This window comes from Agelaius phoeniceus, chromosome 14 (genome assembly GCF_051311805.1).
Source record: "Agelaius phoeniceus isolate bAgePho1 chromosome 14, bAgePho1.hap1, whole genome shotgun sequence".
Classification (NCBI taxonomy): domain Eukaryota; kingdom Metazoa; phylum Chordata; class Aves; order Passeriformes; family Icteridae; genus Agelaius; species Agelaius phoeniceus.
The window spans coordinates 9,646,581-9,662,641 of record NC_135278.1 but is presented as its reverse complement, the minus strand read 5'-3'; the positions used below and the strand labels follow the sequence as shown (position 1 = coordinate 9,662,641).

Here is a 16,061-nt window from a genome sequence, read left to right as displayed (position 1 = left end):
CTGTTGTTTAGGAAAGTTCTTTATTTCACAGAATTTCATTTTTTGTTCAAGTGGAAATCTATCCACCGGTGACAAAAATTATCTTAACATCAGGAGAGGAGGTCACTTCTCAGGCTCTACCTTGTTAGCTCTGCCTTGTAATAACTTAATATCAGGATTTGCTATGAGTAAATCAAGGTTAAACCAGGCTTCTGTTATAAGATCGTAAACTGCAAGTGTCAGTGCTGCATATGGGAGTCAAAGAGAACAGAAAAAAAAACCTTCAAAAGGAACAAGAAGAAAAAATATTGAAGTTGAAGTACATCCCAGAGGAGTATCCAGAGCCATCCATTATAAAACAGTGTATTTGCAGAGGTAACCCTGAAACTGTGCCTGCATTCTGCAAGCAGTCCAGTGCACTTCATCAAATACATGTATTTAAAGACTCAGAGAAAAACAGGGTAACAACCAGTAACAACAGAAAAGCTTTAAAAACTCAGATTTCACTTAATACACCAAGAGTAGCAAAAATGGATACAGTTATCTAAGTAACTAAGCAAACTGCATTCCACAAAGAGAAATACAGTGTAGCTTAGAATCATCTGGAGAAAGACAATCAGTACCCACAAAACAGACAAAACCCCATACACATATCACAAAAGCTAAGAGAAAAAACAAAGACTCTAGAAGAAAACAAATTTGCATTTAAACGGCTAAAAGATTTTTGGTCCTGTTTCTTGAAAGAAATAATTCTAAACTGGGATCTAAAGTAGAAGGAATACCACATTTATACACATCACACTGTAAACTGAAAGAAAACTGCAAGATATTGAAAAATACTTTAAAGTCAGTGAACGATTTAATTAACAGAAGTACAAAGAGTTGTTTTGGCACTGAACTTGAAGGACAGCTTCAATAAAAATATTTCATTACCATGCTGATACCATACATGACATCCCAGATGAACTATCAAAATATGAAGTTTGCAATCCTAAGCAGAAGTGCAACAGGAGACAGACTCAAGTGAAGCCCCCTCTAGCCTTCCACCATTCTTTTAAGGATGGCTCCCAGGCCACCCTTTGCCACTTTCAGAGGGGTCAGCTCTTCTTTATTCTCAATGTGAATACTTGCACCATGAGACACCAGCAGCTTTGCCTCCTCCACTCTCTCTTCATCGCAGGCTAAATGACTGCAGTGAGAACAAGAAACCCAAACCACTGTTAAACTGTCCAAACTAGTAAAGAGCAACAATTACACCATGTCAAAATGACAGTGTCAATGTTGGGGGGAGATACATCTGAGAACAACAAACCCACAAGCAGCCAGCTACCTAGACAGATTCCAAAGCTTGCTGTCCAGTCCCTCTGCTGTCATTAAGCAACTCAAGAACAGTCCTCCTGCTGCTCTCCTTGCAATGTTAAGACAGTTCTTTGGGTTAGGATTTGGCTCTGCAGTCAGCAAAGCTAAAGAGAACATAATCCAGTGAGAATGGAAAATGGCAATCTCTATTAAATTGAAGGTGAGAAATAAATTGTCTGATGCTAAAAAATTAGTGAGTTAGTGCAAATGCAGCAAATGCTTTTTTCCATTTAGCACAGTGTCCTAGGAAGAACTCTGTGCATTCCAGGGCCATAGTGGGGTTTATGTACAGCTAAAATTTACTGCTTGATTTTAGTCACAGCACAATCTGGATTCCACTGTGGTTTTGACACCAACTTCAAAGCAGCTGTAACCCTTACAGATTCAAATTGATCTCTAAGGTATCAATAAACACTGGTCTGATTGTACTTCAATTGCAACTTATTTTCTTCAGAGAGGTGAAGAAAAACTTCTGAAATGAGTTCTTGCTTGGCAGGACAGAGTAGACCAGCCTGCAAGACCAGTTTCCTCTGACTCTGATGTCATTAGCTCACTTTCTACCCTGCAGCAACAACCAATGTATTATAGATTAATAAAAAACATGTTGTACACTCTAAGTGGATGCAGTAACACAAGTTAAAGTATGCATGTACAGACCACAATGGCAAAATACTAAGTATGACTTTCTGAAATAATTTTTAATTGCACAGGGATGTGAAGCAAGAGTGTATTTTGAAGCAACAAAAAAATTAAAGAAAGAAAAAGACATTGAAGTAATGGAGTTGCATTTCACAGAGGTTACTCTGTATTAAGCAAAATAAAAATAAAAAGTTACTTACAGAGGAGTATTCCCTTCAGAGTCCCGTATATCCAAAGTTGCATTGTGCTGCACGAGGATCTGTACCATTTTTAGGTTTCCTTTGGCTGCTGCTCTGTGTAACGGGGTGGATTCAAAATGGTCTGTTGCATCTGGATCTGCTCCATTCTCCAAAAGCATGATTGCAATCTGAGCATGTTGAAAGAGAAAGGAGCAGGGGAGGAGGATGTGGGCTTAATACACCTAAACCCTTCTTCCAAGAACACCAGCAGCTCCAGTAGCTTAGGTAAACATACCTCCTGCTTATTTTTGGAGGCTGCATAATGCAGGGGTGTGCAGCCATTCTGATTGACAGCATTTACATGAGCACCCTTAGCAATGAGGGCTTTCACAATTTCATCACGGCCTGCTGAAGCAGCAATGTGCAAGGGAGTCCAACCAGCCTACAGAGGCAAGAAGAAATCCACATTATTCAAACCATGAGTTTCAGGCAGAAAAACGTGATAATGTATAACCCAGCCAAACCTGAACTACTCACACTGCTCATATTCCTACCAGTGTAAAGCTAAAATATTACTGATTTTCACTAGATGCAAGGCTCATGTCTTCTTACATGCCTGCATTCAGTACCTGGAAAAAGCTGCCAGTTAAATGACAGAAATCACTTCTGCTATGCAGTTATGCATGGTATCTTTGCAGAACACTTTGTCCCTATAGAATAGACACTAGTGCCTTTTTAAGAACAAACAGCAGTAGTAGAAAAGAGTGTTAACAACTTTTTCTATATCCTACTCTCTAAACAGAGGAGACATTTCCTTCTTTATGGATGCTTTGTAATGGCTACAAATATTTCAACTCTTCCTCTAGAACAGGAGCAGGCCATGTCCTTTCCAGCTGCAAAACCACTGAACCTGCACCTGCTTTATTAATGCCTTCTCCAGTGTGAGAGGTCTTCAGGCTGCCTCATGATTTGGCACAACATATTTGAGAGATCACACGGAGATAAAGGTCATGTGAAAACCATAAGAACTATCCAAATGGCCCTGGTTTTGCAGCTTCCTTCATAAATACAGCTCTCCTAAAATTCCGGGACAATAAGCAGGTCTGAAACCTCCTTCTCACGCCCATTTCTAAATGCGGAATACTTCACCCTGCCTGCCCAGGGACACAGAGCAGTCGAGACCGGCCCAAGTGCCAGACACCGGCTGGGGGCCCCGGCCGGCGGCAGGAGGGGGCGAGGGCGGGGAGGGAGCGGCGCAAGCGGCGCCGGGAGCAGCTCCGGGAGCTGTCAGGGCCCCGCCGCGGCTGAACCGTGACAGCAGCGGGCCCGGCAGCACCCGCGCCCCGGGAGCGCCCCGCGGCTCCCTCAGACTCACATCGTCCTTGTCGTTGACAGGCACGCCGAGCCCGAGCAGGAGCTCCGCGACGTCCGTGTGTCCCGCCGAGCAGGCCCAGTGCAGCGCGGTGCGGTGATCCTGCGGGAGGGAAGCGGTCAGCGGGTCACGGATGGGCAGCGGCCGGCAGGAGCCGCCCCCAGGCCGCCCGGGGCCGAAGCCGTCTAACCTGGTCGGCCCGCGTGGCCTGGGCCCGGTCGCGGAGCAGCAGCGCCCGCAGCTCCTCGAGGCGCCCCGTGAACGCCAGGTTACACACGGCCACGTCCGACACCGCGCCCTCCATGCTGCCCCCGCGCCTCCCCGCCTGCGGGGCGGAGCCAAGCCCCCGAACCGCCAATCAGGAGGGCGCCGGCGCCCAGTCCAGCCAATCGCGCCTGCCCGCCTGCTCCTCTCGCCGCTCGGGCCGCGGGGGCTGCTGGGGTTTGTAGTCCCGTGGACGCGGGGGCGGTGCGCTCCCGACTGGCGGCGGGACTGCAGCTCCCAGGGCGCCCCGCGGTGCGGCCGTGTTGTGCCTCCGTGTCGGGGCGAAGGGGAGGAGGATGGTGACAGCGGGAGGATGGAGGCCGGTGAGGGGCGCGGGGCTCGGGCACGACTGGCGGGGCGGCGCTGAGGGGCCAGGCTGGGGCTCCGGGGATCCAGCGGGGCTCCCGGCGACGGGAGACGCCCGCGGGCTGAGGGACGGGAGCCGGCGCGGTGCGATCCGCCCTGAGGGGTCGCCTGGCGCTTGGGTCCCGCGGCCTCTCCCGGGGCCGGGGCTGGGGGCTCGGAAGGGGGCCCGGGCGTGAGGGGGCTCGGCCGGGGCGCGGGGCGGCCTCAGCGGAGGGGCCGGAGCCCGGTCTGGCAGCCCCGCTCCGGGAGGCGCCGCCGCTCGGCGGGCAGCGCTGTGGGAGAGCGCCGGGAAGGGGAAGGGGATCCCGGCAAGGGAAAAGAAATCCCGGCGGTGCCTTCTGCAAGTGCTCCGGGGTGTCGGACGGCAGCGGGGCCGAGAGAGGCGGCCGCGAAGGGGGTGCAAGTGCCTCCGGTTGGATTTCGGGGGTCCAGAGTGTCTTAAGTCTTTGCAGTAAAAACCAGGTAATTTGCTCTGGAAATGCAGTGAGCGACGGCTTTTCTGACGGAGAATGCAGAGTACGGGGTGAGAGTTGTTTTGCTGAGCTGCCAGCCCTGGAGGAGTCTGGCGCGGAGTTTCGCCACTGCCTGCGGGGACGCTGAGTGTCGGGGCTCGGCACTGCTGGCCCCAGGCTCCAGCCAGAGGGTGGTGCAGCTCCCTTCTGATCGCTGGAATGTATATTCTTTTTAATGGAATCTTACTTTATATATATGATTTTACATTAAGTTTTACACTTGAAGCATTGCTGCACTCTTCCAAAAAGCACCATTTTAACGAGCTAGAAAATAGTTGGACTGTCTTCTTTTGGTAGTATTAATTATCATTTGTTATTTTTCACTAAATAGATATGGTGTTGAATAATAACATTAATGCATCTTTTTTTTTTTCTGAAGTGTTTCAAATCTCCAGTTGGGAAAGTAAAGCCCAGTCTTGCTAAAACTTTTCACATGCTTTCCATTAAGCATGAGGCCATAATCACTCTGATTTGTATTTTTTCTACATTTCAGATCAAGCTGTGGTGCCTAATTTTTTTTTCCTTTCCTCATTATCTTGAATCAAATCTCATCCTCACTGCAGTCATCCTGAACTTCTGTCGCTGGCTTCAGTGAGATTGCTTATAAAGGTGTTATTCCTGGTGTTCTCTCAGCACTCACTGAGGATCTAAATAAAAACCAAGGCTTTGGTTATTTCAGTCAGAACAGCTTTTAAGGGAGAAAATTAAAAGCAGCTGGCAGCACTGCTCAGAAGCCCCAAAGACTGTAAAGACTTACTTCAAACTATTTCAGTTTGAGAGCTCCAAGTTGGGTATAAAAGAATAAGGGGATAAAATGGAGTTTGAATTTTGTGTATTCCTGTTCAGTTTTATCTAGGTATGAAAACCAGATCACTATTTTGTCAGACTACTTAGAAGAATTTCCAGAAACTGATGAGCCAGTGTGGATTTTAGGAAGGCAACACCACCTAAACACAGGTATCTTTAGAATGAAATTATCTTTAACATCGGTAGAATATTCATAGATTCACATGTAGCAACAGCTCCTGATTTCCTTGTGTTCCCTAAATGAGGGAAGTTTGTTCTCCATCAGTGAGACACCAGGTGTAAGCAGTGGAATTCCTCCTGTACAGAAGCCAGAACCAAGGCCAATGTGCTTCCACTATAATTCATGCAAAATGATCACATTCATAGCAGAGGCTGTCAGATGTGAGCCTGGTCACTCCACAACATCAGGGCCTCAGAAATAGACATATAAATAACTTTTGGGAAATGCTCAGCATTACTGATGTCATTTTCCTATGAGGGATGCTGTCTGCAGCCTGTTACTTGCAACTGCAATGCTATTTCAAATAACAACAATAAATTAGTCTATGGCACATACTGCATTTTAGTGAAAATAAGTACATGACCTAAAAGTTAGAGCAGAGTAATGTGTTTATATAAAAGTAAGATTTCAGAAATGAGTTTTGCTCCCTGGGGAGAAGACAGGGCCATCCTCCTGTGTGGAATGTCAAAGGCAGTGGCCCCAGTGCAGGACAGCCCAGGGTGCTGCATGCAGCCTTGATCAGCTGGAGAATCCTTTGGAAAAGCCAGCCTGAGCCACAGCTAAGGGAAAATGCAGCAAACAGGATTCTTAAGCATTCTTCAGAGCCTTTGGAGGATTCTGTAAGTGCAAATGTGTTTGAACAAACAAGAAAAAAGAGAGGTTTAATTCAATTTAACATTATTAACCTTTTCTTAAAATTACTCTCTGTTGGGTTTGGAGGTAATGTATAATTCCATGTTGATTTGCACGTAGAACTTCTTAACCTGCTTTACCAGTTCTTTCCTGAGGACAGTTCTACAGAGTTGTTTTATTCAGGCTGGGCATAGTCATTCCAAGCACCTTGTAAAATTTCATTGGCTAATAATTATTTCATCTTTAATAAGTTAACTTTAATTAGCAGTCTGCAAAAGCTCTCTGTGTTTGAATTGCTAAAAAATGTTTTAAGTAGTAAGGGTCTTGTATGTAAAAGCTATAGGAGCCTTCCATGCACTCTATATAGTAACTGTACAGGGATAATTTGAATTTTTCAGTTTTAAGTCCGTTTTGATCATTTATTTCCTCTTAAAATTATTCCAGACAAATCTAAGTTATTGTTGGATATAAGTGCTCGTCTCTGGTTCACATATAGAAGAAAATTTTCACCTATTGGTGAGTATTCAGCATTCCAGCAGCCTGGTTATGGATTAGCAGGCTTAGTGATGATGTTGGGGACTGAAAAGTTATTTTTACAGTACTAGAACATTTTGATCATAATTTAACTGTGTATGCAAACAAAATATTAAAGCTATCAAAATCAGTGTTTGCTTGTACCTGCATATAATCAGGTATTCATGTTTGTGGGGAAGCAGTGAAGTGACAGCAGCACTGTGGGGAGAAAGGAGCTGGCTCAGTGGGACAGGCTGGCTCCCCCTCAGCTGTGGGGCAGTTGTCAGAGGTTTGACTGTGAGTTTCAGTTGTGACTGTGAGTTTCAGTTGTCAGAGGTTTGACTGTGGGCTTCAGTTGTGACTGTGAGTTTCAGTTGTGACTGTGAGTTTCAGTTGTCAGAGGTTTGACTGTGATTTTCAGTTGTGACTGTGGGTTTCAGTTGTCAGAGGTTTGACTGTGGGCTTCAGTTGTGACTGTGAATTTCAGTTGTGACTGTGAGTTTCAGTTGTGACTGTGAGTTTCAGTTGTCAGAGGTTTGACTGTGAGTTTCAGTTGTGACTGTGAGTTTCAGTTGTCAGAGGTTTGACTGTGAGTTTCAGTTCTCAGGGGTTTTTCTTTGGTTCTCTCAGAAGCTGGCTCTGTGAGAGCAGAGCCCGTGCTGATTTGAGCCCCTCTATTCACAGGAGGCACTGGTCCCTCGTCGGATGCAGGCTGGGGATGCATGCTGAGGTGTGGGCAGATGATGCTGGCTCAGGCACTGATCTGCAGACATTTAGGAAGAGGTGAGTACTGTTGCTGAGGCAACTTTTGTGTTATTTGGAGGCTGTTTCATTTTTGATGTTGTTTTCCATAAAAGCATAAAACCTAAATTTATTAATGAAACTCTCTTTGATGCCCTGATAAAGTTATTAGTGAACTGTTTTTTGTCTGATGGGCAAAATCATGTCAGCCTTAAGCAGAGAAAAAAACAGAGGAAGGACAAATAGGGAATCCCACTGTTGTTATTTTATAAATCTTTTTGAGGAATACCCAAATTGAAGCCAAGGGAGAACTTGCTACCATGGGTCTGAGTTCTTCCCCTCTTTTCATTGCATAGCCACCAAAATGACACCAGGGAGATGGTGTCAGCAGTGACAGAGTGATAGACAGCACACAGAGTACTTCACAAACCACTCACCCATCATCAGCCTGAGTCCAGACCCCACAGCAGACCCCACTAGTGCCTGTTATTCTGTACTGACACCCCATGTCCCAGGGTCATGGGTGAGTGTCTAGGTCTGCTCTTGTGTCACTCTCCTGTCATTTACCTTGCTGTGGCTGGCTCTGTGATCCTTATGCTCTTTTGTCACAAGTTTCGATGGCAGCACGATTTGTGGATTTACCAATTTAATCACTGAATACACAAAATGGTAGTGCAAAGATTTAACTGAAAGAGTAGGCAAACAAACATGTTACCTGAGAAAAACTAGATCTTGAACTTGCAGTATGGATCTAAATAGGATCAGCCCTGTGTAAATGTGAGGTAACTACCTTATGTCAGAAGCAGAAGCTCGTGTGGCAAAGCCATGGTTTGCATTTTGCTCTGGGAGAGGGCCAGCATTGTGTTTGGATTTTGCTTTATGAGTCTTATTATCCTACAAATGTTTGCAAATCTGATAAAGTCCAAACAGAACAGATAGTTTTAAATAGTCTTGGAAGCTCACATAGAGGAATAGCTATCAATTCTCAGCAGTGATCACTCAGGATATACTTGCAGTTGGCATTGTTATTTTAGTTTCTCAATTTTCACACAATAGCATGTGATGATAAAGGGCAGCTTGATAATAAATGACAAGGTGTGACTTCTAGGATCTCTAAAGAAAATATAAATATTAGAGATGGATCATCTCTTAAAATCTCATTGTATGGCTTTCTGCCATCTAGAAATTTGATCAGTACAATGAAAACATTATTTTTTAATCTCTATAACTTTTTTCCTGAAAGATTGGCAATGGGAAAAACACAAAAAGCAACCAGAAGAATATCATAGAATCTTACGGTGCTTTCTGGATAGAAAAGATTGCTGTTATTCCATCCACCAAATGGGTAAGAACACACATCAACTTCCTTTTGTCTACTGAAGTTCCTACGGTGTTGAAACATTTTTAAAAGGTGATTATGAAGACAATGTATATTTTTATATATAAATAAAAATGTATGCAAGTGGGTATGAAGGATAATAATTCAGAAATATTATTCACTAAGACCTAAATAAATCTGTATTCTAGAATACAGTGTGCAGGTTTTGGGTAGCAGAGTTGATAGTGTTAAAGTAGACAGTCATAGAAGTTATTGCTGTAATTTGTAAGTAAGGACGTGTTTGTAGTTGTCATTACAGTTTAGGAACTTCTTCCAAGGGAACTAGCAGTCATTAAGTGTTGAAAAGAGTATAGATTGAGAAAATAATTGTTGTTGCTAAATACAGCTTGCACTTGCTCTAGAGTGTTTGTCAAGGTATTAGTAGGCCATGCTGTGTGACACAGACTGTGACCAGCCTCTCTGTGGTTTTTCCTGTGTGTGTTTTCCTTTTCAACAACAGCACAGATGGGTGTTGGAGAGGGGAAGTCCATTGGAGAGTGGTTTGGACCAAATACAGTTGCTCAAGTACTGAAGTAAGTCATGGCAGGGCCGCCCTGGGGGTGCTCCTGGGCTGCCCAAGGCTGCTGGGGAGAGCCTGGGAGCTCCTCCTGGCCTGGAGGCCTCACTAGAGCTGATTGCTGAGGGATGGGGAATGTCCCAGATAGGGAATGTCCCATCCTGCAGCTCCTGGGTGCCATTTGCTGCAGCCCTGGGACAGACACGTTCTGGAGAGAGAAAGGAGCTGAAGGATGTCCTGGCCTCCAGCTCCTTTCCCTTACAAATTCTTCTTGACTCACATACCAGTTTTTCAGGCTTATTTTAGACAACCAGCACTGCCTGTGCAGTCTGAGAGCTCCCTTCCCCAGAGTTCTGGATGTCACACAAAGTGGACAGAAACCTGTGTGCTGTTATGCCACCCTACTAACTTTTGGGTTCCAAAATCTTGAGCTGCTCTGGCTTTTAACAACCTGAAAATAGTTCCACTAAGTTTAGTGGAACTTCTTAAGCACAGAGTAATGTGGAAAAACTGGCATAGGAATTTTTTTTCTTCTCTACATGATGTTGGGCACCATGGGCAGAATTCTACAGTGGAATCTGTTAATTGCAATACAAAGTAATAAACCTAGTCATGTGGTTGAGCTGTTACTCTCCCTGCATTTGGCAAAAGGACAAAACAGCTTTCACATGGTATAATGTGTGTGCTTTTCCTGGAACCACTCATTATTTTTTTTTCTAAGTATGTTAAACACTGAAAGTTATCTTTTTATTACATGGAGACTTAAAAAACCAACAAATTTTTCTTCCAAATAAGTGACTTTTGTACTCAAGAACTATTTAACTGTCCTGAGTTAAAGCTATCCTTATGGTCCTAGTAAGCTTTTATTAATTATTGCCTCTGTGTTTTCTAGGAAGCTTGCTTTATTTGATGAATGGAATTCATTAGCAGTTTATGTGTCTATGGACAATACAGTGGTCATCGAGGACATCAGTAAGTGAAACTGGAGCTTCTGCAGCACTGCTGTAGTGTCTCAGCAGATACCAAAGAGTAGCTCAGAAATCTGCTGTAGTGTCTCAGCAGATACCAAAGAGTAGCTCAAGCTCATGGCAAATTTAAATGTTTGGACAAACTACTTCTGGGAGCATTAGGGTAGTGGTTGGATTTGATGATGTTAAAGGTCTTTTCTGGCCTAAATAATTTGATGATTCTGTGATTATTTCCTTGGTGACAGTTTTTGATTTGAATTCACTCTCCTGAATGTATCTAAGTATGGACAAAATCTTGGCACCATCCCTATGTGTTCCCAGGGTAAGAAAAGGAATGAAGGAAATGGATACTCAGGTTTGGGGTTTCCAAAAGTAAAGTTAGCAGGGAGGGATTTTTGGTGACCAACTCCACATACCATGTGGATGAGAAAGTGGAGTTTGGTCTGTGCTACCTTAACTCCTACTCCAGCAATGGAATGAAGTTGAAGTATGTAAAAATACAGGGAATTGTTTGTAATACAGAGTTTGCCAGAAATTTGCTTTTGTCAAGCAAAAGGGAAATGAGGGGCAGATCCTTCAGAAATGCGTGGCCCATTTTCAACTTATAACTGTAAGAAGGGTGGGTTTACAAGTGTTATTCAGCCACAGCCTGGGTCTACTTTAGTCCCTACTTCTGCTTATTTTATGTCTACATCACTGGAAGGGAAGAGTTCCCTGAAGAGTTTCTGATGCTTCCTCCCTGCTATATCATCTCCCAGGCAAAGCTTGACAGCTTTAATACTGCGAGTAGTAAATGTAGCTTCAGTCCTAAACATTCATCCCCTCATTTTCCTGTGTCTCACTAATGTGCCAGCACATACTCTGACTGCCAAAATTACTTCTAAAGATCAGGATTTCCATGCCTTGCTCCTTTTGTCTTAAAACAGGAGCTCTATAAAGCTGTCTGGAAAAGCAATTTAATTCATGATTGCAAGATGTGCTCTGTGTTGCTGTGTGCATTCACTGATGTCTCTTTTCATTCCCCCAGAGAAGATGTGCTGGTCCCCTGCCCAGAGCAGCAGTGTTGCCCACAGCAGTGCACATTTGCACAGAAGTGCTCTTGGCCCAAACAAGAACACAGCAGGATTGTGCCCAGGCTGGAAACCCCTCCTGCTCATTATCCCTCTCCGGCTAGGGATTAATCACATCAATCCCGTGTATATTGATGCATTTAAAGTAAGGCATTCTTCAGTCACTTGTTTGTGTATGTGAAAAAGTTCAGGTATCTGGTACATCAGTAAACAAATCAATTTAATTTTTCTCTCTTTGGACTCCTAGGAATGCTTTAAGATGCCACAGTCTTTGGGAGCATTAGGAGGGAAACCCAATAATGCCTATTATTTTATAGGATTTTTAGGTAAGGAAGAAAGAAACTTACTCCAAATATCCATATGACTGAAAGAGAAAGGATTTTCTTTGGGAAGGGGCAGTAGTAAGCATTTTAAATGTGAGCATGGAGAAGAAGAAACATGCCTCAGACACTTCAGGAACAGTATGAGACCATCCTGATAGGAACAGAAAAGAAGCAGCAAAGCTTGATATTAAAATATGGAATGATATAAGCAAGAACAAGACACTAAGTTGGTAGCATTCAACAAATGTCAGGTGCCACTGCTGCCTAAATACTGTATTTTTTCTAATCATTAATACTTTCCAGTGAAGAGTGTCTTGTTTTATTCTTTTCCTTCCTGGCTTTCTTAAATTATTATCTCATATTTTTCAATTTTTTCTCAAAGCAGTATGTCTTTCATAAAGACTTCTTCCATGTCTTTAGTAATTAATGCAATACTTGATCCTGGATTCAGCTTTGATATTTTACCCTGGTTTGATCCATAACTCCTTGGATATTTTGTTCTTTCTTTTGTAAAACCTGAGCTGTTTTAGTCAGACTTATTTGTTCAATTTCTGGGTGAATGCCTAATGGGATTACAGATTGGATTTGTGGTCATCCTGTATCTTTGATCTGAGGAATGTTAGGGATTACTGCAGTTGAGATTTTTAGAAAATGTACTGGACTTCATGTATATAAAGGAAAGTATGTGACAAAGGTAGGAAAAAAAACAATTCAAAAAATCTACCCTAAAAAGTAACAGTGGAAAATTATACTAAATCCCCGTGGGATACTGTTGTGCCTTTCTGCTGTACAGTTCTCTTTAAGACTCCCTAGCTAGAGAGTTGAGATACAGACTGTGCTGACAATCCAATTTATGTTTTACAAGTCTGGATGGATAAAGTGTTCATTACTGCTTCCTGCTTGTTATCACCATGTGAATTTTACTCCTCCAGGCAATGAGCTGATCTACTTGGACCCTCACACCACTCAGAGTTTTGTAGATTCAGAAGAAAATGGCACAGTTGATGACAAGAGCTTCCACTGCCAGCAAGCCCCACACAGAATGAAGATCATGAATTTGGACCCTTCAGTAGCTTTAGTAGGTGTTAGAAAATAATAAATGTGTGTACTTTGTTCAGAGCAATACCTCTGTGTATTGGTAAGGGCAGCAACATGTTTCCTTGATCACATCAAGATCTCAGGGCACTCTTCTGCAATCTAAAATTCAACACATAGTAGTTGAACTGCATAGGATACATTAATTTTAGCTCAAGCAGGGAACCAACTGTTTGTATCTTGGGGAGCCAATTACATTTCTTTCCTGGGCAACATAGACCTTTTCCAAGAAATAGTTTGAAAGTCAAAGCAAGGAACTGGATCAGGTTTCATTATTTTATTCCATTACTATCATCTGTGCATTGGTTGTTCTCAAGAAGATACTTAACCTGAGCTTGTTTTATTTAATCTACAAATCTTCAAGTGAAATTACTTGTAGAATAATCCAGTATAGACCACAAGAATACTGTGGTAGTTGAAGAAATCCAGTCTGATCTCGTGCCAGTGTCCTTTGGTTGGGTTATGGGTGATTGTCACTTGAGATATAACCCATACATAGATACCACAGCATCTTTGCTCATTGGCATATTGTATTTTATATTACTGTGTATTCTTTTCTTAGGGCTTCTTTTGCAAAGAAGAATGTGATTTTGATAACTGGTGTAGTCTTGTACAAAAGGTAAATACTACTATCTTTTTTGCTCTGTATGAAATCATGGATACTGTTCTTTTTTTGGTTAATGGAAATTTCCAGCCTTCAAATCAAATGATCCCCAATGAAGGTGGCACTAATGATCAGGGAGAGCTGACACTGCTGATGGAGCTTGTTCAGCATTTTGCAACCCTGAGCCCTGGCACTGGGAGAAGAAGTGCATCCACCCCTTCTGAGTGTGTCTTCTGTTAGCAGTACTGTGTTAGTGGCTTATACCTAAGTCATTTACTGAGAAACACAGCAAGCAGCTGGAATATTAAGCAACAGGGATGTGAATATAAAGTACCACCAGCCAAAAGCATTTATTTAAAAAAAAGGCTACAGAAAGCAGTTTGCAAATAACTGAAGTAGAGGATATGATGGAGCTCACCTGATAGCAGTGAAATTTTGCTTCAATAATAACTTGTTTCTCCTGATCAAAACCTATCTTCCAAAATCTCTTGGATTTTTTTGAGTAGATAGAGCTGTCTTTTGTTCCCATTGATCAACAGAAAACTTGAACACAGAGAGGTTCAAGCAGGTAATTTACTTTTAAAAGGCAGAAGTATGTTCCTGGTATGTGTTTGCTCCATATAAACAAAATTACAGATGTATAAAAGCTTGTTATAATGCACTGGTAACTTGTAGGAGTTTAAGAGATCCCTCTTCCAGGTGTGTTTTCAAGTAGGACAATACTAGAGATGTGTGAAGCTGTGATTCATGATGGCAGGTACCTGACCTAACAGGAATTTACAGCCTTTGTTCTTTGGCAGATATACAGTGTTAAAAATGGTTTTTGGTTTGTATTCTGTCCTCAGGAGATTCTAAAGCAGCAGAGCCTGCGGATGTTTGAGCTGGTCCAGAAGCACCCACCCCACTGGCCTCCTTTCATACCTCCAACCAAGCCAGAAGTGACAACCACAGGGGCAGGTGTGGTACACTGAAAGCAGAGTGGGGCTCCTCAGCCAGCAGAACCACTGGGCTCTCCTGAGGATCAAGCAATCAGTGCATGATTAAATGCCTTGCTCTTACACAGTATCAGTTATCCAAACAGCCCCTGTCCAATTTACATGTGTTAGCACAAGATATTTTTTAATCTTTGAAAATATTTCAAAGGCAGCATTTCAGAAGGATGGGAGGTTTGAGGGTTTTTTTAGTAAACAAAATCAGGCATGTCTTCACATTCTAAATGGTTTAATTTATTTTTCAGAACTCATTGAATCTACTGACAAGCTATTTGAATTGGAAGAAGAATTTGAAATCCTGAGTGTATGAAGGAAACTGTGGTGACCCTTCTGAGTGTTGAACATATTGCTAATATTATTGCATTGACATAAATTACACAGCCATGTTAGCCCACAAGTGCCTGAAATCATGGATAGCAGAGCACAAACATCTGGTATCATCCAAACTCCTACAGGGACAGTTCCTTCTGTCAAAGAGCTTCCCCAGATGGAAAGGCACTGAAAGATTTTATTATAAGACCCTGAAAGGGAACCTCTTTTTAATGTGTGTCTTTCTTGAAGACAAATGGACCTCTGAGATTAAGGCAAAAATAAGTCTGTCAGTGGGGCTGTATGTTTGGAGAAAGGGATAACACAAAATGGGTATTTCTTGCTCTCATATAATGCAATAGTTTAGTTCTTAAAGCAAGAGTCTTCAGTTAAGGAGGATGTCTACTTCTGTTCCTTCCTGTGGGCTGCATCGTAGAAAAAATGCATTGTCTTGTTTAAAAGATCAACTGGATCAGGAGAAAATTGTTTCCTTGTTAAATATTTTAACATGTATTTGAGCAACCACACTTTATGACAAAAATGTTTCTGTGAAAGGAACTATGTCTAACGTATCCATTTTGCAATAGCCTTCCTGTTTCTGGGAGACCTCAAGAGGAACAGGAGCCTCAAAGAGTTGATACAGATCACAACCACTGTTATGATATATTTCACCTTGACCTTAAAGTTCAATCATTAAAACTTAGGCTGACTTTTCTTCCGGAGCTAAAGCGAGTCAAAGGTGGTTTAACTGTACCTTATTTATTTTAAAAAAGATTTACACAAGTATCTCTGTCACTGCACTTTATCTGTGCATCTAATAAATTTCTTAAGCTTTTCATAGGTTGTATGCTGCTATATTTTGTTAATTTGTTTGTGTGAACTAAATATAACCCAGGTTATCTTAAAACTTAATATATAGGCATATGCAAATTACTTAATTGTTGGGTTTTGACTTGTTGCCTTTGGAAATCTGTTTTGGTAAAAGTGCCTTAATTCTCCAGTTTTATCAGCAGAGCCGGTGCAGTTTTGTTTCTTTTTAGAAAGAGTATCTCTGTAGCAGCTCTAAGAAAACCAGCTCAGAATAAAGGCAAAGATCTTTTAATTCATTCTACAGTTCCTTTTTACTATCACAGTCCCCATTCTGATCACCTTGTCACAATAGTGTAATGGACATGAGTCACACACTTTGATCTTCAGTAATAAATGACCATGTAGAGAAAT

The 16,061-nt window shown here is 42.5% G+C and overlaps 2 protein-coding genes across 3 annotated transcripts; one reads left to right on the top strand and one right to left on the bottom strand.

The window, feature by feature from the left end:
* Position 1: 1 nt before the first annotated feature.
* On the bottom strand, positions 2 to 3,877 carry PSMD10 (proteasome 26S subunit, non-ATPase 10). Its single transcript, XM_054641253.2, has 5 exons — positions 3,719 to 3,877; positions 3,532 to 3,630; positions 2,452 to 2,598; positions 2,178 to 2,344; positions 2 to 1,168 (listed from the first exon to the last, which is right to left on the bottom strand). The coding sequence occupies exons 1-5, from the start codon at positions 3,830 to 3,832 to the stop codon at positions 1,015 to 1,017; spliced, it is 681 nt and encodes a 226-aa protein (XP_054497228.1). The 5' UTR covers positions 3,833 to 3,877; the 3' UTR covers positions 2 to 1,014.
* Positions 3,878 to 3,995: 118 nt separating this feature from the next.
* ATG4A (autophagy related 4A cysteine peptidase) lies at positions 3,996 to 15,946 on the top strand. 2 transcript variants are annotated; one of them, XM_054641462.2, is made up of 13 exons: positions 3,996 to 4,115; positions 5,517 to 5,627; positions 6,775 to 6,846; positions 7,528 to 7,626; positions 8,828 to 8,929; positions 9,423 to 9,495; positions 10,372 to 10,451; positions 11,475 to 11,662; positions 11,765 to 11,843; positions 12,773 to 12,918; positions 13,498 to 13,554; positions 14,385 to 14,496; positions 14,777 to 15,946. In XM_054641462.2, exons 1-13 carry the CDS (start codon positions 4,106 to 4,108, stop codon positions 14,839 to 14,841), a joined length of 1,194 nt encoding a protein of 397 aa, XP_054497437.2. In that variant the 5' UTR covers positions 3,996 to 4,105; the 3' UTR covers positions 14,842 to 15,946. The 2 variants fall into 2 exon arrangements, with proteins under 2 accessions (XP_054497437.2, XP_077041935.1); XM_077185820.1 differs by lacking the exon at positions 3,996 to 4,115 and adding an exon at positions 4,328 to 4,620.
* The last annotated feature ends 115 nt before the right edge of the window (positions 15,947 to 16,061 follow it).

Excerpts from the sequence above, each read along its gene's own strand:
- PSMD10 (XM_054641253.2), bottom strand. The coding sequence starts at position 3,832 with ATGGAGGGCGCGGTGTCGGACGTGGCCGTGTGTAACCTGGCGTTCACG. Across the intron at positions 3,631-3,718 it reads AGGCCACGCGGGCCGACCAG|GATCACCGCACCGCGCTGCA; the intron begins GTTAGACGGCTT and ends TCCCTCCCGCAG. Across the intron at positions 2,599-3,531 it reads CTGTCAACGACAAGGACGAT|GCTGGTTGGACTCCCTTGCA; the intron begins GTGAGTCTGAGG and ends TTGCCTCTGTAG.
- ATG4A (XM_054641462.2), top strand. Across the intron at positions 5,628-6,774 it reads GCAACACCACCTAAACACAG|ACAAATCTAAGTTATTGTTG; the intron begins GTATCTTTAGAA and ends AAATTATTCCAG. Across the intron at positions 14,497-14,776 it reads AGTGACAACCACAGGGGCAG|AACTCATTGAATCTACTGAC; the intron begins GTGTGGTACACT and ends TTTATTTTTCAG.